This window comes from Rhopilema esculentum, chromosome 16, assembly GCF_057945365.1.
Source record: "Rhopilema esculentum isolate cy_ngs chromosome 16, ASM5794536v1, whole genome shotgun sequence".
Classification (NCBI taxonomy): Eukaryota; Metazoa; Cnidaria; class Scyphozoa; order Rhizostomeae; family Rhizostomatidae; genus Rhopilema; species Rhopilema esculentum.
In genome coordinates, this window is record NC_142830.1 from 9,074,193 (window position 1) to 9,099,003 (window position 24,811).

The 24,811-nt window shown below is 36.9% G+C and overlaps 2 protein-coding genes across 2 annotated transcripts in view; both read right to left on the reverse strand.

Moving 5' to 3' along the window:
• Positions 1-2,340: 2,340 nt before the first annotated feature.
• The window catches only part of LOC135682736 (ATP-dependent RNA helicase DDX42), a 29,353-nt gene continuing 6,882 nt past the window's right edge, over positions 2,341-24,811 (reverse strand). Inside the window, exons 9-21 of the mRNA XM_065197745.2 lie at positions 24,532-24,615; positions 24,258-24,357; positions 23,684-23,731; positions 23,109-23,206; positions 22,685-22,778; positions 22,167-22,247; positions 21,575-21,676; positions 20,616-20,717; positions 19,724-19,797; positions 7,500-7,550; positions 6,868-6,996; positions 4,595-4,738; positions 2,341-2,924 (exon numbers count right to left, since the gene is read on the reverse strand). Coding sequence (XP_065053817.1) covers positions 2,766-2,924; positions 4,595-4,738; positions 6,868-6,996; positions 7,500-7,550; positions 19,724-19,797; positions 20,616-20,717; positions 21,575-21,676; positions 22,167-22,247; positions 22,685-22,778; positions 23,109-23,206; positions 23,684-23,731; positions 24,258-24,357; positions 24,532-24,615 — 1,266 coding nt within the window. The 3' untranslated portion in view covers positions 2,341-2,765. The remainder of the gene's footprint in view (positions 2,925-4,594; positions 4,739-6,867; positions 6,997-7,499; positions 7,551-19,723; positions 19,798-20,615; positions 20,718-21,574; positions 21,677-22,166; positions 22,248-22,684; positions 22,779-23,108; positions 23,207-23,683; positions 23,732-24,257; positions 24,358-24,531; positions 24,616-24,811) is intronic.
• Positions 8,729-18,276, reverse strand: LOC135682742 (octopamine receptor beta-1R). Its single transcript, XM_065197756.2, has 2 exons — positions 9,083-18,276; positions 8,729-9,010 (listed from the first exon to the last, which is right to left on the reverse strand). The coding sequence occupies exon 1, from the start codon at positions 12,168-12,170 to the stop codon at positions 11,196-11,198; it is 975 nt and encodes a 324-aa protein (XP_065053828.2). The 5' UTR covers positions 12,171-18,276; the 3' UTR covers positions 8,729-9,010; positions 9,083-11,195.

Below are 24,811 nucleotides of genomic sequence, written 5' to 3' on the forward strand. Positions count from 1 at the left end.
TACATAGAATCACGGGATCGCGCAATCACAGGAATCACAATCTTTATTGAAGTCATAGCATAAGCTATACTCAAGAGAATTGGGCAACCCCATATAATAACATAGAATCACGGGATCGCGCAATCACAGGAATCACAATCTTTATTGAAGTCATAGCATAAGCTATACTCAAGAGAATTGGGCAACCCCATATAATAACATAGAATCACGGGATCGCGCAATCACAGGAATCACAATCTTTATTGAAGTCATAGCATAAGCTATACTCAAGAGAATTGGGCAACCCCATATAATAACATAGAATCACGGGAATCGCGCAATCACAGGAATCACAATCTTTATTGAAGTCATAGCATAAGCTATACTCAAGAGAATTGGGCAACCCCATATAATAACATAGAATCACGGGATCGCGCAATCACAGGAATCACAATCTTTATTGAAGTCATAGCATAAGCTATACTCAAGAGAATTGGGCAACCCCATATAATTACATAGAATCACGGGAATCGCGTAATCACAAGAATCATAATCTTTATTGAAGTCATAGCATAAGCTATACTCAAGAGAATTGGGCAACCCCATATAATAACATAGAATCACGGGAATCGCGTAATCAGAAGCAACAAATTATCATAACATAAGGTATATTCGTACGCATCGGGTTTTATCAGACATTAACGTAGTAGCAAGGGAATCACGCAATCACAAGCATCAGTTTATCTTTGAACTGACAAGAATCGCACAGCCAGTTGTGCTATCAACTGGGTGGCGCTGAAACGAGTACTGTAAACTCTAAATAACTAGAATCTTTCAGGGGCCAATGAAAAGGTTCGAGATATCAATATCAGCTCGAATATGAGAAGGGGAATCCAGTATCAGTTCGACTTAGCGAATGTTCCGAGTAATAGGGAATTCAAGTTATCTGGAGTTTATGGCACTGCCTAACCGTTAGTAAAAATCACTTTGTTTGGGTGCTATGATTGCTTATATAAAAATCATATAAGCAATCATATTACGCCAGGTAGTGATAGTAACATTGCAACCAAACTCATTCAGTGTCAGTAGTAGTCAAAACAATGAAGGTATTGTTTATTAGCAAATATTCAATGAAGAAGCCCTTTTTTATTCTCTGGTTTTGCGTTTCTGAAAATTGTGATTTGTTTCTGCTGCTCAGTGAGAGGATCCAAGGCTTCATAATTATAGTAATGAGACCCAAAAATAATTCACGTATAAGACGCAGGATGCTTAAAAAATGTAAGTCATATAACAGCAATATGTAGCTCCAGCATACTTGAAAATAGCTATGATTCAAAAACACGCCCAAAGCTGTGGAAAAACGTCACAAAAAAGATAAAAACCACATTTGAATGCGATGGTAAACTCAACGAAATTTCTAAAGTTTTTTCATATCTCACCCTATGAAATTTAAACGCTGTTTAGGAGATCGTAACATATCGTTAATTTATCAGTAAAATTCTCTAGTGATGATCAAGTTATTCTGCAAAAACTTCTGAAAAGAAGTTCGCTTTTTAAATGTATTTTTAGGTTCCCTTCTCGCAATACCAATTCTGCTGTTTCCAGTTGAATCGTTCGAAATTTCAGTTTTGCACTCCTTGGTAAGACCTTGCTAATCATACAAAATTACAAACGTCGATGCAAGAAAAGGATTATCTCCTTTTGAATGAAATTTCATTGTGTTGTTCGTGTGCAAGTTTTGTTCTTATACGATAATCAGATGAATTGTAAATGAAGGCAAAATGATGGGTGCTGTTATTACCAGAAAAAACGTTTAATAAATTTCGACTTTGCAACGTTATTTGTGTCCGAAATTGATAAGGAACCAAGTCAACAAGAATAAAAAACAATGACAATGCAATTGACTTTCGCAGTGTTGTGATGCACAAGATACTAAAAGCACAACAGCAGAATTTGAAAAAAAACTAAGACCAAATTCTTGACGTTTAAAGTTGAAAACCAATATTTACTTTACAAATAGTTCACCATCACTTTATCGAGCGACACATTTCAGCATGAGCCACGAATCACATTTGTTTGAACAAAACTCGATAGATTTATCGAAAAAAGTCTGCTTTATCAAACATTTCGGAATGTTGAGCAAACAACTGTACAAAAATAGCTAGTACTTTATCTCGAAATCTGACTAGCAAGAGCAAAAAGCGACAACCACGGTTCTTCTTGCCAATTCGTTAATCAATTATTTTTTGCACGAAGGAAGTGGTTGGTAAGAGCTATTTAGCTCCCCCCCCAAAAAATTAACATTATTAGAAAATCTCGGTAAAAAAAATCTGAAGACACCGCAAAGCAGACAATTCGAAGTGGAGAATACATTAATGATGACAGTGTGTATAATAAAAGTAGACAAACACACGCAAGCATAAACAGTTTACGTTTTCAAAATAATAACGATTCTACAGTAAAAATCTTCATTTAGTCTGGTGTTGCAAGCGACTGGTACGACTAGCACCAACAGAATTCATAAAGGATTTGCAAGACATTGTTACTTTCATTTTCTGTAAGTGCCATTTAAACACAATTCTTACCGTAGTTAAGCGTTCATTAATACACCAAACTCTCATTCTGACTTTGGTTTTTGAATTGTCCTCTGTCAAATGAGCACCTCAACCACCGAATTTATGTGTCGTGAATGGTGCTCACATGAACCATTCTATAAATGCTTACGTATCTTTCTGTCATCTACGTATGGCTGCGTAGCACTGAAACATTGATACAAACTGCTGTCTTCATCTACTCCATTTGGTCTTCTTCGTTTTTGGTGGCTCCGGTGCTTGAAACGTCGACATTGCCTTCGGCATTTGCGACTCAACATTGCTGTTATGTGAACCAACATCCATTGTGTTGGCCCCGCTGCTTGAAGCCTTCGTAAAGCGACTATATCCAGTCTAAAAAGATTGTAACATCATATACATGCAATTCAAAAAAGTGTATTTTGGTTTAGTTCCAAAGCATCCTGAGTGACCTGAGTGAGTTCCAAACCATCTTAACTGCAACTTTAAATTGGCAAAGTACAATGAATAAAGGCTCCTTTTTAAGCCTTTTTAACTCTAAACAAAGTTTTACTCGAGTTGGGGGCAATTTGCCCTAAACATTTCAAAATGAAGAATGATACAAAATTTTCTAATTTTTCATAAAGGCAAATTTTCTAGATTGGCTGTAGGTGATAGGTGATAGTTGAAATTTGTTCTTCAAAAAAGGACTACAAAAAAACAATGATTAATAAAACTCTTAAAATTTAGTACTCTGATATGTCAGATGCAGAGACCATATGGCGGGCTAAGTACAAGGGGAGTTTCGAAATGCAGTAAAAAGGGGAACCTCGATTCGAGGAAGCCTAGAATACCTTGTGTACAACATCTCAATTATAAATGGATTCAAAGTATCGAGATCAAATAACTAAACAAAAGCGATAAAGGATGAAAAATGGAATTTCCCCTTTATTTAAACTTAACGATAAAGCTGTAGCTCACCCAGAATGAAAATTATGAGCAAAGCTCTTCTTTAAGATAAGGATGGTACCGAAATCCCTCATGTTTCCGTTACGTCAAATGAACGCCAAAACATTTTCAGATAAACAGATAAAAACTTTTCAAACAGACCACCGCGTAGACAAATTAACGTTCATATTCTAAAGCTAATGGTGACTCTTATCTTTTGACCTGTCTGTATTCTGGTTTCTGCGTCAAAGTTGAAAATCATGAAGATAATTATTAACTCTGCTGCTGGTACTGCGTGTTATAAAAATGTCAAACGAAGCAGTTTATTTTAGCTAGAATACATGTCTGTCAAGATACTGCCTCTTAGCAGCATACAGGAAACTGTAAAGCAAACCACAAATTCATGATGTTTTAGGCCTGGATTGTCAGATGGCAATAAAATTCGCAGAATAAAAATCAGGGTGAATGGGGCTCAGTCACTTCCACTGGCTTGTCTTCATTTACAACAACACTGAAATTACTGCAATAACAACGGATGAAGATGGTGCAAGAACTGCTTCAAGTTTAATATTCTCAAAGTTTTTTGCATTTTACATTGCCCTGTACAGTGCATGAACAAAACAACGTGTGAAAAAGCAATTTAAAATTGTTTTTATTTGGTGCACCCTGCTACGGTTATAAGTGTATTTGCAACCATAGGCGCCGTAGCAGGTGGGCAATGGCAACAGCTCTCCTAATAGCTCGAAAGTCGTTGGGAAATTTTAGAAACTTTGCAACTCTGTCAGGATTTTGGGGAAAAATTCGAGCTTAAGCTACCTACTCCCACTGCACCCTGATTGTAATCAGGCCCAATGGCATCCTGATATAAAGCACAGTCATGAACAATTCACCTGTAAATTGTCAAAAGTCCACTCAATTCAACATTCGATAAAAAGAATCAAATTTAGAATGAAAGTTCGGATAAACGTTTTTTGAAGCTGAAGGAATCAAACATAAAACCTTGTTAAAGATAGAAATATTTTGCTTCTTCTCATCTGTGTAGACTTGTCGATAGACTGTAAAAGGGTAAGCCTTAAATGACTCATGAACAAACAGAAGCAAATATAATTGAACTGTACCGAAAAGGCTGATTTGATGTTGCTGAGTCGACTAGAACCCATCGAAGAAGCTGCAGCGTACGAAGTCAGCAAAGATTTTGTTGTTTTTCGTGTCGATGATCCAAAGCCTCCCTCAGAAAGGTCTTCATCTTCATCTAACGGTGTCTGCAATTAAGTGATCAATTTTAGACGAATACTTATTTAATTAAGCCGAATACTCGTAGATCTCGAGGCAAAAACATAGTAGTGTTAATATCTCAAGGCAAAAGAAAGAAAAGCATAGTGGTCTGTTGTTTACGTTTTGAGGAGAGGTGATACTTCTTGAGTTTATCGCAATACAGGTAAGCTAGAAGCAAAGCGACAAACGATAGGTGCACTAACGAAGGCCCTGCCAACAGCCTTCAAATTTTTATGAAACAGACTACTGGTATGGATTTTAACGTTATTGGTTAATTTCGACGGTTCAGGTTCCTTTGAAAAGTTACAATTTGGACATCGGTCTAGGCCTTTTAATGGGACCACAAGGATAGGTTCAAATCGCGCCACTAGCTGACATATGTGGGTCCCCACATGAAGCAGGATCTATTTGTTATAGATGGAAATAGTTCTTAAATTCCAACCTTTCTATTATTCACGAGGACCACTCTGTCGAATTTTGAATTTTGCTCTATCGCAATTGCTAGAATTTTTATTAAATGTTGTAGTCTACAACTGTAACGTTTCACACACGTACTGCTATCAAAAAATTCCCTTCATAGAGTGCGTATGCAACTACTTTACAGTTTGATAGCAATTTTCTAAAACTAACAAATGCTAATGAGGATGAGTTTGTAATATATTATGACAGACAAAAATTTCTTTGATCCCTAGATAAATCCCAAATTTTTCCCGTTTCTTTTTTAATTCTGGCCATGTTCCCCTGCTCGCCGGGTCCTTTTCCCATGTTCTCTGGGGCTCGTAACTAAAAGCAGAAGCAACGAAATCTTCTTATGTTTTATTCTTTTTATGTATGAAAAAGAAACAACTTGGGTTTCAAAGAAGTGTCTCGCGCTAATGCCGAGTTCCACGCAGAACATATCCCGCGGAAGTGCTGAGAGTCACACAAAAAGATGCGATTCAAAATGGAAGCAACCCCGTGGAAAGGCGGGATTCCACCAATTTCATAACCAGTCACCAGATCGCCAGTTCTACATCTAAAACGATACAAAAAATACCAATAGCAGCAAACGTAAACAACAGATCCATATTCAGCATAACTATGCATAAACTCTTTTGAGGTTCTGTTTTCAGCTGTAAATACAAGTAGCATTTGAGTAGCTCTGTAAGTTCTCAAATAACTGTCAAAGCAAGGAGGATATTGAACGTAATACAGCAAGGAATTTCCTTACTTTTAAGAGCCGCTTGAATGTTTTTGGCACTGTCAAAACAAACTTAAGCGGCAAATAGAAATAACTTGAGGCTTCTGTTCGCTTTACCGGAATAAATAAAGATCAGCATACCAAAATGTTCATTAGGAAGAATCAAATCAAAATAATCATCCCAAATCACTTGTGAACAGACTTATAAAGAGATTGAAAGAGTGAGATGATTCCTAGTAGAAATTACATATCTCACCTAACATATTCCGTATCTTAGGTGAATAAAAATGAAATAAAAAGCCAAATTAAAAAAACAACATTTCATATACAATATTTGTATTGATGCAAAGAGCGACCATTCATAAATATTCAAAAGAAAGGCGGAAATTTGACACAACAAAGAGAATTATTAACAAGAATTTTATTGAAGTGTCTTTTACTGAGATTTTATTCATATGAGCAACTTTTCACAGAAAAATTAGTTCTATGTAAAAATGTATGAATGCAATACACATATGATGATTTTACAAATTAATTTCACAAAAATAGTGTTACTCTGTTTCTTTAGGTTTGACAGGTGTGGTGAAATTATCGCAGATGCAAAAACAGTCGTCGAGGAGGCAACAACAGCAGAATTAAGGAATTAATTTAGCCATTCTAGCCTATTCAATTGGACAGAATGTTTGGAAAGCTTGTTTACTAGAAACAGTATGTTTGCTTGCGTATTTTGACATAAATGTGAAACTTGGATCTTGGCATTCACCAAGAAACAAATTAAAGCAATTCTATCCAGATATCAAGCTAGTCCTTCTAATACCTATCAGAAAAAAATGAAAACAAATCTTCAGTAGTGGCAAAAAGTACCAATTAAATCGAAGAAAATGACAAGAAGGGAACAGAATTTGAAAAGAAATATTGGGAATTCGCAAAACATACGTTATCTATCTGTGCTAATGCATCCTGGATACCAGTGTGTCCGAGGCCAGGACGATCTCGAGGCCGGAATTCTTTGTTTGAAGAGCTCTTGCTTTTTTGCCTCGCTCTTGCTTTTCTAAACCATGCATTCTAGAAAGATAAAATGCAAAATCAAGGAATAAAGATTAATAGAAAAACTGCAAAAAGCTAGTATTATGCATTGATTATCCAATGACCTACGCATGTGACCACTGGCAGAGCAAAGGCCATTCTATAAAACCACTATAACAAACTAAACTTTTCAACTGTTATTCATCTTAACATGTTAACTCTTCAACATCAGAAAAAATAAAATCATAAGCCAGTAAATATTAATTTCATAATTCCCTGAAATAAATACAAACGTTTCTTTACGCAGAAAATTCGTAACTGGCAGGTGTGACAAAACATTACAGTGAGAGAAGCATTGCTACACAACATAAAATAAGCTGAAAAAAGAAAATAAGCGAGCCAATATTGAGCACAATTATTAAATGATAGTTTTGCAATATTGTGGTAGTTATTAAATTAGGTTCAGTTCAAGGGGCTGCATTAATATCTGCACTAGTGTTGTCTCCATCCCAATGATTTGAAATCAAAATTTGATCGAATACCTTCATAGCTAAGTCCATCAGCTCTTCCGGAACCCTTTGATTTGCTCCTTCCTGACAATGGAAAATGGACAAAAATAAAAGGTGTTGAAAATGACAACAAATGAGCAATTTCAACTTTAAGATTAAAGCTGAACACGAACGCGAAGCCGTATGTTACCAACACTTATAAGCGCTGGATTCACTGCAATAGAAACCTCTAGACTTCCAGTAGAAACCAGGCGGGCATTGGAATTCTTGAGAAGGCCTATTGTTTAAAACAATAGAAAATCATTGGGACTACAGGGGCAATTGCCCCCCTAGTTTGTATGCTAAAAAAGGCCCTGCTCTAATGAATCAATATGATTTGCTAATTCTAACCAGCAAGTCTTTAACACATATGCAAACCATTTAATTTCATTACTAGCGAAGATTCGCTATCTGAAGTTATTGATGGCCCCCCTCATCTCAAACTAGCTCAATCTCAAACTAGAATTTTTGAGGTTGAAGATAGTGTTGTAGTCCTTCAAACAAGGCTCTGATGAGCAATAGCTGATATCACATTTATTGTTTGCGTGAGCGTGAAAATCCAATTTTGCAGTGCGTGAATGCGTGAAAAGTCAAAAAATTATGCGTGAATGCGTGAATCACAACCACTATGGGGGGCCCAAATTGATTGCAAGAAGAGTGTGCAGATGTACAGAATCAGGTACGTACTCTAAATCTGGAATTTTGTTTTTTTCTAATCTGGTTGATGATAATTCTATGGGATTTTAATTGTATATGGTAAATAAATGTTGATTTGCTGGTGTCTTGTAAAGGATGAACGGCGACCCACGTGGTAAATCTTATCCAAATGAACCGAGAAGGTCACTTAAGAACATAAAATACTTGGATTCTTGCACAAAAACCGCAAGATTTGAAGGGACCGAAATTGAAACTCTCATTGGATGAGTAATGAGGATACTTTTACCATACTATCCAATAAGATGTGTTTTGCAGGCAATACGCAGGTAGAACAAGGGAGTTGTAACAAGCAATTTCGAAGCGTTAGGAATGCCTAAGCAGCATGTAGACAATTTGATTACATCATTTCAAGCCAACATTTTGTAAGTTACAGGCAGTTTCATTAAGGAGATGCGTATCATGAAATATCATTCATTAGGGATCATAAGACTCTAAAGCTTGAGAAAAACTGGCAGACACAACTCATCAAACAGAAGAGAAAAACATAATCAGACAAAGACACACTCTCAAACATTATTCATTGCTTGAGTTTTAATAACTTAATATCTATTTACAGTTATTATATATTAATTTCTTAACAGAACATATATGTTCCTGAAAATAAAAAATTCATAATTTTTCAAAGTTATTATCTAGTTAATTAAAACAGACTATCAGCTATGCTGCAGTTCATGGTTAAAAACCATAATAACAAAAACAATTTTAGATTAAACTACAGTTTTTACGATGCTCTTACGAAATTTAGCGTCAATATAAACCAAGGCAATGCTGCCAAACTACTACATATTCTACGATGTTGCCTATGACGTTGTCTACAACGGTGCCTACGACGTTGCCTATGGCGTTGTCTACAACGGTGCCTACGATGTTGCCTATGACGTTGTCTACAATAGTGCCTACCACGTTGCCTATGGCGTTGTCTACAACGGTGCCTACGATGTTGCCTATGACGTTGTCTACAACGGTGCCTACGACGTTGCCTACGAACTTGTCCGCAACGGTGTTCACGAAGATGTCTACGACTGTGCCTATGAAGTTATCTACAAATGTGCCTACGAAGTTGTCTACGACGAGACCCATGGCTGTGGCTACGACGGTCCCTATGAAAGTGCCAACGACGGTGCATTAGCAACGTGAGAAAATGACAGATGCCTATCAGAACAGCTTACTGTTATGACTGCTGGCTTTATGACAATGTAAAGAGGTGTATTGGATGACACTTCCTTACCTAGTTTACAGGCACGCCGGAGCCAGGGTAATGGTAGAAAAACTACCATAAAAATTGCCAATTGGTCTAGAGCGCCCTTACTCCAAAATGTATTCAGGCGTCCCTGGTCAATGAACATTAATGTTACAATGTCTCCACAGTGAAACAGTGCCTGGTACCAAAAAAGATCTAATACTGTTGGAATTCCAATATAAGCTACAGTAGAAACCCGTGTAAAAGGTCTAACCTGTTTTTATAAGAACCTTGAGGCTGAGATTTAATCTTTTAAACCCCCTTGATAAGAACCCCTAAGAGCCTGAAACTTGTAAAGGTTGTTATATTTATATATAAGAATAAACAACATTAAGACTTGTATTCTTATACCCTATTCACACTGGCAAATTAAACCAGCTTAAAGTAACCTAGGTTATGGTATGTTGCATTCTAACTGGACAACCAAACAAGACAAATCATTTGATTGGTTGAAATAAAACATGAAATATATAGCTGGTGTCAGTGAGAAATCTGTAATGTGCAAGGCCTGTGCGTATATAAGAACCTTACAGGCTGAAATTTAGAATAGCAGCCTGTTAATTAAGAACCTACCCAGGCTGCCAGAAAAAACCTGGGTTCTTTTATGCGGGTCTCTACTGTATCATAGTCACTAAATAGCAACTAACAGCGAAAAAACCTTCGGATTATTGATAAATTATCGTTTAATCACCAAAAGCCACTCGTGGAACTAAAAAAATCTTCTACGTTTGTAGACAAAACAACATCAAGTTGGGAAACAACAAAGCAAGCTTAGACATGACCTTTTAGCTGCATATGCAAGATGCACGGGAAGCTTATGCTTATTTGACATTAAAATCTTCTTTGTATACTACTCAAGCACCGTCATCGTAATTATCTACTTAGGACCAACAGAAGATCAGTAAAACAGTTTGTTGCTATGATTGCTCAATCATCACACAAGAGACGTCATTAAACCACTGGAGATTTCCAAAGCGTACAAGAAAGCTTGAAGCTTATTTTATTTTTTCAAAACACAAAAAATGATAAAATCTCCAACATAATTAACGGGAATCAAAATTTTCTTCCATTTAGAAAATTAGAAAACTTCCTAAATGCAGGGCTTTAACAGTATGTTAAAAAACCGTGTACAACGCACTTAAATGTAAAAATAATAATACCACGATACTGTGAGAATTTATTAACCAGCGATAAAACAGCAATCGAGAAATTTAATCTCACATCACTGCTTTTAATCTGGTTGATTGTGACTCCGAAATAGCGGAGTTACCTTGGAAACAGAATCAATACACACAATTTTTATTCTAAATATTTTATAAACAATTTCTTACACGCCAACATCCCCGGCTGGTTGCTAAGGTATTGCAAGAATATAAAGGATAAGACCTTCATGTGGTATTCAGGCACGCCATAAAATGTAACGTAATTCTAACCAAGAGTAGGCTAGTAGCATACTGTTTCATTAAATGTAATTGATAGCCCAATGGTACAATCAATTGGAGCTGTACTTAGCAAACAGTACGTAGATGGCTAAATATTCTTCCACCAGTAAGTAAAACGTCCATCGACCTAGCAGTGTGCTCGTTTGTTCTTCGCCAATGTATGTTCCAAAAGAACACGTGACTCGAATAGATCGTTTCGATAGATCATTTACCCAAACAGTAGGATCTGCTATATACACCAATCTAAAGAACAGATATTCTAGCTCCCTTAGCTCCCTTATAACAGGGGTTTTAAACAAGCGATTCAACCGTCAGTGTTTCTGGGCAGCTTTGATTAATAGCTTTTTGGGGCGCTATCTGATTCTGATTGGAGTTGTTATGGTTATTTGATGACAGATTCTCGTTTTCTTGTGATCGAATGCCGAGAAATGACTTTAAGGAGGAGCGTAGCTCCGTGTTTTTCCAACTGTAAATCATTACGTTCACAGAGGAATTCCAGTGCCCTAATGCTAGCAACCAAAAGTAGACAGAAATCATTGCCGAATCTGGTGCCCATTTTTCAATGTTGATTCCCCATACGAATGACGCTGTAATGTAGGGCATCCAACAAATGACCATTGCTAACAGGACGAAAGCGACAGTCCTGGTTGCCTGGCGCTGGCGGCGGGACTTGTTCTGGTTGTTGATGAGATCGTCGCTAACTTTCATCGTAACTACACGGTAGATGGTCAAGTAGCAAACTCCTGTCACAAAATGGTCCAATATCGTAGCGGAGAACACAACAATATGAAATGCCTTTTTGCCAGCCATATAGGGAAGCAGTGAAATAAGCACAGCGCTCACCCAGATGTATATCAAGGCAAACCAAACTCGGAAGGGTGTCATTAGAAAATGGTAATGCAACGGCTTTGTGATGAATATATAGCGATCGATACTGACGATCAGGAGACCGAGTGCAGATGCGCTGGATGCTAGTGACCCGAAAAAATGGCTAACACGTTCCAGCCAGCAATAGGAACCGGACCCGGACATCAGAACAGATACATAGAGAGGCTGAGCGACCGAGCTGACGAGAATATCTGCAATGGCAAGTGAAGTTATGAATTTGTAGGCAGACTGCGAACGCAACGGCTCCCTTCTCATGATCACTATTACTACCAATATATTACCAATTAACGCGACCACTGCCGATACAAGCGTTATCGGAATTACAAAGTACATTCCATGAACATTTGCAAAACGCGGGTAAGGTGAGCAGATTCCCATTTTGCGATTTACTGGTCAAAGGCAATTCTTTGAGTTCCAAAATCTACGATCTTCCCACTGAATTAGAATCCGGCACTGTTGATGTGTGGCAAAATGTTTTGCGAATTCGGCGTAAAGGAAATTACAAGATCGACATATCTATGGCAAATCTATATGGCATCTTTAAATTGATATGCGGTTGATAAATAAGTTTTTTCAATTGTCAAATTAAATGAAATTGAAGCTCGAGAGATACTTTCCTTGGTCTGTATCAATACTTTTGCAAAATCCCCTTGTGTCGTCAAGGGTCTGCTTATTTGAAAATGTCAATGTTTCTTTTAAACTCAATTAAATATTAACACGGAGACTCTGTTTAAAAGTAACTGTTTATCCTGCCTGTCTGTAAAGATTTCTAATTCTTTTTGAGTTGTATTTGCGCTCTTTCTAATTATTTTCGCAAGGTACATTCATTCGCCATTGGCAACAACTATAAATACCTTCACCTGACCATCTTAAGCGACGTAAAATATGGCCCAGATGGGCCAGGTGCATCCATTGGACAAATAAGTTAGAAGCAATCGAGTCAATTCTTACACCTGGTCTTCCCTGAAGGTCCTGCTTTCAATCAATATCGTAGTATTTGATGGGTAGCGACATCATGAAACTGGCAATGGCCAGCGGGATTTTCGTTCTCAGCCAAGATACCTGCTATCAAAAAATTCACTACTCACTATTAATACTTATGTTTCGATGACCAAGGTATTCAGTAGCAACGATTTAGTGAAGCAACGTCAGTCCTGAGCACGCTAACAGGTTGCATGAGTGAATGATTACGCAGTTTAAACGTCAATGCTTGACACTGTCTGCTGCATTGGTCAAGTTTCCCCTGTCCTCTTCTTCTATGTGACCTTCCTATGTCTCTTTTAATGACCTCCACGCGCACTGACGATCACGAGCGTATGCTGCATTCAAGTCACCGTCTTCGATAAAATAGATCATCGGACACTTTGACTAATCTGTTTAAAGCTACTCCCCACAGACCTGCAGTCCTTTTGCTTCGATCGTTCACACGAATCCAAGTCTTCACTGAGCAAATCATACATAAATCAGAAATAATGTAGATGGATCAAGCCCAGGATATACAAGTCTCCCATGATTAAATCAGAGAATACATTCAGCGTCAGCTTTTATCGGATTCCATTTTCAGCAGATAAAAACATTCCGAATTGCGCTTTATCTTTTAAGGTCCACAAGGATACTTCTTGTAGGCAGTTCCCAAGCTTGAAAGTTCGATTTTTAGACGATTTTCCTAGCAGGCATTCAGGTAATAACCGTGAAAAACTTTGAATAGAAAACTATCGCAGCATAACTTCAGTGTTACTCTGCACAACTAAGCAGCCTTTAGGTGTAAGCAAACTGACTGGCAAAATCTTGAAATGCAGTCAATGTCAACTCGATAACAGTAATGCAACAAGCATTGATTAATGCTGAATTTGAAGTTTGAACAGATAACGACGTGCATATGATGAAAAGCTTTAAAAGCTATAATTCCACGGTATCAGCGATGTACATTCATGCAAAATGTATTGATAAACAATAGTTTGGATTGCATTTCTATTGACTGAGACTAATAACGGAAACTTTCATACTACAGCCACTGACAAGCAATGTAAACTTCTCGATACCAAGAGGAGATCTCCTTTGGTTTAATGCAGAAATGGATTTCTCCCAACAGGTATATCTAAACAAGTTGGTGTCATAGGGATTGATTCAGCTGGTTCTAAATGAAATGCGTCCAAAAATTTACTTTCAGCTTCACCATAAATGAGTTAGAAAAACCTCACGTGTGCTTCATTGATAAAAACATTTTCCTCTGCTTCTGGTGAGTGAACGACGTGCTTTGTATGCATTTCTTCATCTCAGCACATCTTCCAGTGGTGCTAATGGATTCTCATTCAAGGTACTAATGCATAGCACAAAACACATATATTCATGTCTTTCTGTAAAGACGTTTCTATGAGTGAATAGCAGAAAGCATTCTCTGTTTGCATGAATGCTGATTCACGTCACATTAAAATGAACAATGACATCACACTGACAGCGGTGAGTAGAGATTCAACGACAACTTCACCGACCTGAGCATATCATAACCGTTTCCAAGCGATGTGTAGAATTGCTAACATTTATACTGATTAAAACTCCTTCATTACATAGACATATGTTGATAAATAAGGACTTTGCAGCAGCAAAAAGATGCAGCTAGCACCGGCAGATATTGCAGTTTTCAATAATTCAACTCTATTACCGCCTTTATTTTTAGAAAATAACAAACAACAACAAGGAACAATAGGAATCTTGTTGATGAAATGACTCGTGCTGATGAAACGAACCTGCTAAAGAAGGATCTTAAGAAAGATGAATTCCAATGCCTTTTTTAGAAACCTTCTTCTAAGGCTGTGAGATATATCAGAGAAAGAAAGATAATAACGAGACAGATATATCATTTCTGCGCATGCACTGCCTCGTTTAAGCACAAAATAAATTACTGTCACCATATTCGTAATTTATGCAAAGTGCTCCTAATTCAAGCAACCGGTTCGGCAAATGAGAAGTTGACGTTTAACTTAGGCCTAAGAATATATAACGCCCGTTTGCTTAGTGATATAGGAGAAAATTTAATGCTGGAACGTTAAAAACAACTAAACAACAAACTGGTGACAGCAAACTCACAACAACAAAATGAAACAAAGCGAATTAACCACTTATTAGTAAACAGTAAAATTCTTCCCCTTGTATGACAGCACCAAGAAAAAATTAGAAGATATAGAGCTGGGGAAAATAATATGAAACTTTGAAAGATAATTACACAATCGTTGCTTAAAATTATACTTGGAGCTTGTAATATTTTACATCTGCTTGAAAAAAACTGCACTAACCAGGACAATCTTTAATAATTTAGCTTACAAGCAGGATCAAAGATCCTTCGGTTTTTTTGTATTGAAGTACGTGCCTACTACAAAGTAAAATTGTTTAAAAAGAAAAAAAAAGAAAAATACATATATATCTAACATAAGAAATAGTTAAGTATAATACATATATTCAGTGTAGAAAACTCTCAGCAGTGCGAAACTTTCTTTCTAAAATGAATGGCTGCTCCGCTAAATGAACGACCAATCTTATTGAATTCATGTTTATTTAAGAGATCTTTTGGCATTACAGGTTAGATTTAGCAGCAGGTTCCACAGATTCGAAATAAAACAGTGCGCGTCTCTTAGAACAATTCAACCAAATATCGGAGCTCATTGTAACACGTGTAATAATTGCAGTTTACACAAAATTTCTCATTTTCAACGTACCTCAAATAAGAAAGGTTTGAAAATAACGACATATTTTATAACATAATTGGAGCCTAAAGCTGAATAAACAGATTTCTGCTTGGTGAATGAAAAATCGTTGCTCAGAAATCAATGTTAGGTGGTGCATAGTGATTTCAATTGGCAATGTCACATGGTTGCTTAACGCAAATACTGCGCAAACAAAAAAGAACAGTTAATAAAGAAGAGCGCATAGTATGAGGAAAAAGATAAGCAATTAAGTTGCAGATTTTTGGAATAAATGGCTTGCAGCACGGTCTCCCGTACGATAACAGTGAATACCCAGCAGGCTTAATTGTATGAGCTTGAAGGAACGCCTTGAAATGAACGCCTTCGTAAAAACTGTCAATTAAAACAATTAAACCTCGAAAAAAAGTTACTGACAGTATCAGTTGCCATCTGTTACTGACAAAATTAATCGACACCTTTCAAAGTCGATGTAAAAATGGGGATTGATTTTCAGTTCAGATGGTTTTACAACATCATTCTCTTCAAATCGATGAATACGTCAGAATAGCTGCCAGTCAGCAACATAAATATCGAGTAGAATATGACTTTAACCAAGATATTCCCTGAAGACTGATTGATGCTCACGATTTTGTACAAAAAAGTGACAGCAAAGATAGAGGTTACAGACACAGAAGAGGAATAATTGGATTTAACATTAGATTATCTAACAGGGATGTGAAGATTGATATGGAAACAAAACGTTGATTTATCTGAAATGAAGACACCTGAGTAAGATAATTGCGTAACTCACTGTTGCTAGATAAATGATAAGGTTTTCATTGCTGGTAGTTATAATTCAGCTATCGAATTTCGTGATAAGAAATATACCAGCCGTTTAATGCGAAAAGTAGCAGAGGTGTATGAAATTATAGAGTTACAGCGAGCAAGGTTCAACAACAGATCATCACCCGGAATCTCTCCATCTGCTATCAGATAGAATTCATTGAGAATCATGACTGAAAAGCTTTTGAACGGCGAATCAGTCACATATTAAAATCAACTTGGGTTATACTGTTCATTTTGTCATCTGCAGTGCTTTATCGTGGGTTAACTGATGAACTCCGTTTTAATTCAGTTTTAATTCAGCTATTATTTTGAAAATATTTATATATGATAAAGAGAGCGATTATGGTATAACAGACTTCCAAAAGAAATTCAAGACACCCGTAGCTATATAACAAGGCGGCGACTGTTTGAACTCCCAGAAACGCCAGTTAATGTTCATGATCTTGAAATAAACTCTTTGATTCGTTGAGCAAGGCAATAACTGGGAAATAATTCGAAATAATTTGTGATAAGGCCCGATACGACGTGCATGAGCGGGAAACGAGCGGAGACAGCTTAAATTTTTCATAGAAAATCGTCAAATAAATATTAAATTGGAATAATGCTTTTTGGGACCCTGTATATGAAATGGTTGATCGACATTGTGCCTCGGACTCGTACGCAGCTGAGCTGCTTTGTTCTGGCCTAGCAAGACATACCTAGACAAGACAACTTCTAGGACAGATGGAAAGACGAAGAACAGGCTGTCTAGGCTGCATAGGAAATGTTGTCATTTTGAAGTCCGCATCGCCACTATGAACGTGAGCTGTACATAGCTGTGCGAGCTGAAAGGGGGAAAGGCAACTCACGCAGTAACACTTAGTAAATAAATAAGAAGCAGGTTTAGATTTTAATAAAAACTACAATCATTTCTCGTCATGATTGCTCTGCGCCAGTGGAAGCATTCTACGAGAAATATTCCAACATTCAAAGCTTTTCACTCTTAGGAATTTTACTCAAAAAATCCGAATTTCAGATCATATAAATGATAAGCACTCCGATTTAACAGAGCTTTGGATGCCACAACCTCGTTGTGAAGTTAGCTCCCTCAGAAATAACTGTTAAGCTTCGCACAGAATTGCAGATTTCGTGAGATTTCTTTTATATATCTTATTATCAGATTGATAACTGAATCGTTCTAATGCAAGTTAGCTATAGCTTTTCGAAAAGAGACTATGATCGGGCAAACGAAGGTTAACTGGATCAAAGCAAAGATTTTAGACAAAGAGCAACTGGGCTATTGCATAACAAAAACGTTTGCAAGATTTTGCAAAAAGGCAAAAAAATGTCTTCTTTCTTAATTACAAACTTATAAAAACCTTATTATTTATCTATCTGAAGAAAATTTATAGAAATACTGTAAAGATCGATCTTGCTATGAAGTAACCTTGGTGAAATCACAAAGCAAAAACAAAATACAGACTACCGTGGACTAAGCAACAAATACAGGTGTCATTGTGCAATTAGAGGCGGGATTTCTATTCAGTTAGGGTTTCCTTCAAGCATGCGGTCCATTCACAAACTGATCCATGAATGTACTCCATTTGAATCGGGTAAAAAATTGTCAGCGGGTCGACGCTAAATTCGGATCAATTACTCACAAAAAGGCATTCGTTTTGCAAAAGACGTGTGAGAAACAAGTAATTGCTCATAATAATCGGGGCTGATAGCCTAAGAATCTTAGAAGAATTTAAGAAAGAATCTAAGAAAGTCTAAGAAATAGAAGAACCCAAGTCGGTTACCACCATGAAACTTGGGTTCAGGCAAGAAGCAAGTACTCATATAGTAGTCAGGCAAACAAATTTATTTGAGTCATGGGTGGCGGACAAAAGTGAGCATTTTTCATACAACCAGTAAAGTAAAGTAAAGCAAAGCGAAGCTAATGTGAATCACGTTACGTTTAATCTTGGTAGAGAAATACTTAAAGCTAGAGGCTAACAGACATACAAATAAACACAGTGAGAACAATCATTTCACAGCGCTTGATCATAAACAAATGAAAATGAATATAAATCTGATAGAGATAATATGGATTATAAATGATAAAAAAGATTATGAATGATGTATTTGTCATCATATCAATGATGATGACACATATAATTATTAAAGCTGTACTCCTTCATCAGCCAAAAACATGAGACAATAAGAAGCATTCTAGTCAAAAGGTAAGAACATTTCGGTAGAGGCAAAGGTTTATTAAGATATGCGAGAAATGATAGAAGTGTCCTCAGTGTATAAATAGTTCGCTTTACTTTACGCAGTACACACTCAAGTACATATCTAGTCTTTGTGAAAATTTCAAGTGGAGTTAGCATTACACATTCAAACCAAAGGACGCCGCCTACCTTGCCTGACTTATCTTACATACTTTTTGTGACTCGATCTCTAAGCCATTTCTTGGACCCATCCCACTTATCTTCGCAACGCGCAAAACCTGGCAAGCTTATCTGTTTGGCACCATTTTAGATAGCAAGATCTATGATTAATCTGAAATATTCTGAGACCTCTTGGCCGAGTGTTTTTCAAAGGTTCTTGTAGGCGAAGGAGTTGAAGATAAGGGCACCCTGGACATTGCTCTCAAAGATTATGAAGCTTCACTTTAAACCCCTATTAAGAAACTCCTCTGCATACAGACTTTGCAATCATCTCAATGGGACTATAGCGTATTTATCTTAATATAAACCCCTTAGACATTTTTTTTACCTTTCAGTTTTGATGTAATAATGTAACTTTGCCAATCAGAAAAACCACTTTAGAAAATGTTATCGAAAGCGAAATTTTGCAAAGAAATTAATTAAATGAAATGAATTTGTGCGAAACAGATTTTGTCTGCATTCAACATAAAATTGAAATCTGAATTACGAGCTATTTTTGGATAATTAGGAAACTGTTTTCCTCAGTTTTTACATAATACTCAAAGCCCTGGCTGAAAATTTTCAATTTATCAAATACTCAAATCCCTGGCTGAAAATTGTATATTTACTCCTTCGTCTTCTAGTATCATATTGGAGGGATGGAATAGGTTTGAAAACCAAAAGAAGCAAAGAAAGACGTACATGGTATTGTATTCATACAAATGTCCTCCGTGACACCGAGCCGCTATGTACACGCAACTTCAAAGGCAGAGCCTATTGTTGGACACAACCATTGATGGAAGGCTGCCATTGCCAATGAATGTTTCACACTTCACTCGAAAAGTGCTCCAACATGAGAAATTTAAAGCCTCATTACTTGAACGACATTATTTTCACTGATTTCGCTTCTCAGAATAACCGTTTTATCACGACTAGCTCTCAAATGTCTCAAAGCAGAATCCGAGCGTGAACACTTTAAAAATGGAAACAAAATAGAAGGTGCTTTACATACCAAATTCCGAACCAGATCACCCGAGAAGTTTTGATCAGCGGGAGTGATAAGAGTGTATGCGATGCCTTTCTCTCCTGGCGGTGAAGAAGAAGGAAGTTTTGAGTTTGTTAAAATTAAAAAGTATATACATACAATTCTGATTTAGCTAAATGGAAAATACTGTCAAATTTTGCTGCAAAGTGAGAGGAGAAATCTAACAAGAAAACGTCTAAACAGGCAAGATAAAGAGGAGCCAACCATTAGGCCGTCCGACTGATCAATCGCTAGATTTCGTTCATTACAAAACAAACATCTGCATAAGCTCAATAATATATAAAATTACTGAATTTAAAAAAGACAAGTGATTGCTTGTAGATTGCCAGCCACCTTCTAAACTTGTTAAGAGAGTAACAACCAAAACAAATCTAATAAAAGCTGCTGTTAATTTAATTTCAATATAAAATGGATTGTAGACATAGCATATTTTACATAATATTCAAAATATTTTGGCACGAGTCATAGCATTTTTAAGCTGAATGACTGGCGACAAGCCACCGATTAAAACTGTGTAGGGATGCTTAACGCCTGAAAAGTTGACTACAAAATACTTCGATTTCTCGTTAAATTGAGCAAAATCCCACAAAAGAACATGATATAAGGATAACAGGGATAGCAAAAACTTTTTCCAGGTTCCAACAGCATAATTACAGGTTTTAGCTTACAGACGTACAGGAATGATAAAACTGGAAATTAGCAACGACCTGCAAGACATAGCAATTTTAGGGATTAAATCAAATTCAAATATTGTTATACGGTTTATATCTATGTCTCAATATAAAGACAAAGTTATAAATAATTAATATTTTGTCATTAAAGATAAATGGCAAAATCAAAACAGACAAGACAAGTTTACCAGCACGGCCAGTTCTCCCTATTCGATGGGTGTGTGTTGTGATATCGCGAGCGACATCATAGTTTACCACAGTTTTTATCGAAGTGATATCCAACCCACGAGCTGAAAATCAAAATCGATATATTAGGCCTTTCAAAAATACAAAATCTGTCTACTGTGAAAAGTCGTCTCGAGCAGGCTACTCTTTGAATTAGCGTGGCAGAACAGTTCTTTTCACTCTCAGCAAAGACACTCTGCAAGAACCATCAAAGCTTCTTAACTAAAGCCAGGTTATAAGAAATATGTGTTTAGATAATGTAATTTAACTCGAGGAGATAAAAGCTATTTATGAAATTAGAATATTTGGACATAAAAATTCCTCCTGGAAATTACGCAAAGAATTCAAGATTTTTGGGTTACGAACATTTTCATAAGAGTGAGTAACGGATATCTGGTAAAAACAAGCCCATAACAGAATTGCGACACAGAAGTCTACTCAACTATATCAAGAAGTTACCCTATGATAAAAGCGTCGGTTACCAAAAATGCTTTGTAGACTGAAAATTCAAGCCCACCTTGAGTGACAAGCAAAATAAAATACTTTCCAACCTTATGCTTATTATAAGACGACAAGAAAAAATCGACAAAGAGCCCTTACTGATGCCGTCAATCAAACTAGGATTTCGGCAGTAGAAAACAGGATGTCAGTAATGGGTTATCATTCTTTTGCCCTCCATTTTGTGCCCATTAAAATGTTAATCAGGTCTCCGTGAAAGAATTGCGTGCCAGGAGCATTTCTGATATCTAAACAACTATCCGGTCCAAAGGTTGAGGATTCCGAGAACAGGGCGCCTGTTTGACTACCCCTTGTTCAAGAGACGGGCACATAATTGTGTTCTTGTGGCCAATTGATAGACATCTAATGTTGCTTGAAAAGGTGGCCTAAACTACCTGCTAACAGTAATGGCAATTTCACTTACCAGCAACATCTGTTGCAACAAGAATTGGGTAATCGCCTTTTTTAAACTCACTCAACACTCGATTCCTTTCATACTGATCGAAGTCACCATGAATCAAACCAACTAAAAGGAAAACGTTGAAGGCATCCTTAAACTGAAAGTTAATTCTCACTTCTCAATCTCAATCCTTGGTCCCTAGATCTATCGAGAAGTAAAAATTCTTCCACAAACTATAGATTCGTAAAATCATCAAGAAACAAAAAGACAAAATAATTTGAAAGATTGGATAAACATTCGATTTATAATCATTTCTTTACACTTTTCATGACACATATCCTAAGAAACTATCTGCAAAGCAATAATCAAGCAAGCGGGGGTTGCTTGTGGGGCTTAAACCCTCTCCCCTAATAAACTTCAAAACAGTACTCAAAACAATACAAAAATAATATTGCGTTTGCCAGTTTGCATGTTAGTCATCCCCCTCCCCCAATCCATGATACGCTCCACTATCCCTGCTGCGAAGCCTCTGTGCTTCCCTAAGCATAGATCCTACTTCTAAGTAAGCATAAAACATACAACTTGTTTTACCAAAAAGCATGAAAAAACCACTTACGTTCATGCCCCTTTTCCCGCAGGTTCTTCGCCAGTTCTTCGCTGTTGGTTTTTTTCGTCACAAATATCAGGACGCTTCCACCTAAAATTAAATATGCAGTATATCAAAAATGCAATCAGTTAGGAAGAATCGACCTCATCTCTCCACAGAACAACGAAAAAATCCTGTAAAAATAAGGATGGGTGTTTTCACCTGACTCTCCTCAGACTAATACAAAACTTCTTTTTACTCAACATTGAAAATATTATTCACGCTTGCAACCCTCTGCTTTCATAAACTGCCTATTGGAAATTACAGGAAAATCGCCAAGGTGCATTCAACGAAAATTCGTCACTACATAGCTAAGTCTAAATGATAATAAAGCATTTAGACCAGCTAAACCAATGGGAATTGAATCAATCCTTCAACATTTGAGACAAGCAAACAATGAATTTGGAAGAAGCGTTGATATCTTCATAACGACAGACGCCTTCTCAAATATACGCATTGCTAATACGGCAGATATACTTGCTGTTTACCTGAGCAAAATTCTACAATATGACTCAACAGCCATTCCCATTTTTGCACCTGTGCTTGAAAGACCTCGACTACTTGCAGGATGTCTTCGTTTGCCTAGAGGAAAACAAATTTGATGACCAGCAGATAAACTCTTACCCTAATAGAGTCCGGCATACTTTCAGGTTTATCTCCTGAGTCCCCTAGTTTCTTTTGATGTTACTAGTCCCCTTGACATTATTGAAACCCCTGTGACTTTCTTTAGTCCCCTTGACTGCTTCATGTCTATTTCAGTGGGTATTTGGATGTCAGAAATAACATTTATTTACAAGCAATCTAGGTTAACAAGCTACAGTTTTCGCCTTAATTGCACTCTAAGCACGAGTTAAATGAAGCTACTCTGTAACAGAGAGGTCAAGCAAATAAAGAGCAGACAAGGAATCTCACCTCGCCAATTTCTCCAATCACTATGCGAATAGGGTCGGTGAGAATATCCCTACATAGCCGCTCTATTTTCTTTTTCATCGTTGCACTGAACAAAAGACCTAAAACGAATAACAGATAATATACTACAGAGCTGTCATAATTAATGTTAAAAATGTTATGAAATTACCGTTTTCCCTGTCTGTTATAATGTGCTCGATGCCAAATGGCAGAGCTGGGCATGCTGCCGGATGACCGTATGAAGTACGAAGCCCAGAGTTGGAACTTAGAACCATCCTGTTCTACACAAGTTAAATAGTTTTCTGGTAAGTAGCATATTAAGACGAAGCAAAGATAAATAAAAAAACAGACTATAGGTAAAGATCCTGTGCATAAAAGCACAGTCCTTCTAATTTAACTTAAAGCAGAGGTGTCAACATTGAACTGAGGAGAGGAAGGGAACAAAGTTCCATCATCACTTGATCAGGAGCATAGCTTTCTAGTTCATCTCAACTAGCAAATAGAGGTTAAAATTCATGTGTAATGTTGTTACTTTAAGTAATGCTGCATAAATAATGAACAGTCCCTTTATAACTTACATTGTCTGTCAGGACGAACATGGTTGGCTATTGATCGCACTTGAGGTTCTGAAATAGTGACATTAAAGACAGTTAGGGTAAACACGATTGAGGCGAGAGCAGAAACAGGCATCTGGATACAGGGTTACATTATTTGTTAACATTGCAAAAGAATGATGTATACATCTTAGTGAACCTAGAGAGAAACGCCTATTTTTATGCAACTGATTAGCACCTTGAACGCCCTTTAGCCTCTTGTGGCTTTAGCTGTTGGACAATTGAGAAAAGGCACTGCCCTTGGAAGTACTAGCCGATTTTATTTTGCTACCTTTAATCTTTACTTCATTATAGCCTCGTTGCCAAAGGCCAAAACATGGCGTGCGGAGTGGCTTGTCTGCTTCTCCTTCGCAGAGGCTTGAAATTCTTTAAGCAAGGCTGTCTGTGCCTGGTTTTATGCGAGATTGTTAGAAATATAAAGTTACACAGGTAAAATAAACAAAGACACTGCTTATTTTAATCAAACGTAATTTTTTAACTTTAAGGAAAGAACTGAAGTCCATTATTTTACATAAAAGAAATAAAAAAAATTACCCACCAAATCCCATGTCAAACATTCTATCTGCTTCGTCAAAGACCAGGTACGTGACTCTTTGAAAATTCGTAGCTTTGGCTTTGATCAAGTCGATTAATCGTCCCTGGTCAAAAAGCAAAACAGATTTGAGTATTCTTAAACAGTGATATTGATAAAGGGCGAAAATTTTGTGAGTACAAGAAATCTATTTAGGACTATTTAGGAAACATACTGAATTCAAGATCTTTGATACGAAAATATACGAAATTCTAGTTTTAGATAAAATACTATAGCTTACAGGAGTAGCTACAACAATTTCAGCTCCTTGCTGCAAAGCTTTTGACTGCTCCCATTTATTGCCTCCACCATACACAGCAACACTCTGAAAAACAATAATTCGAAAATTGAGAATGGTCTAACAGAATGCAAGTAACATGGAACTTCAGTGGACTTTACATTGATTTACTCCGCTCCGCAGGAAAACTTCGAAAATTGCAAACCTCGCTTTTCTTTCTTAAAGATTTTAAAAGGCTGGGGAAGACATTTACAAGCAAAAACCCCACAATGCTAGAAGTCTG

Coding starts and splice junctions, on each gene's coding strand:
- LOC135682742 (XM_065197756.2), bottom strand. CDS start 12,170: ATGGGAATCTGCTCACCTTACCCGCGTTTTGCAAATGTTCATGGAATG.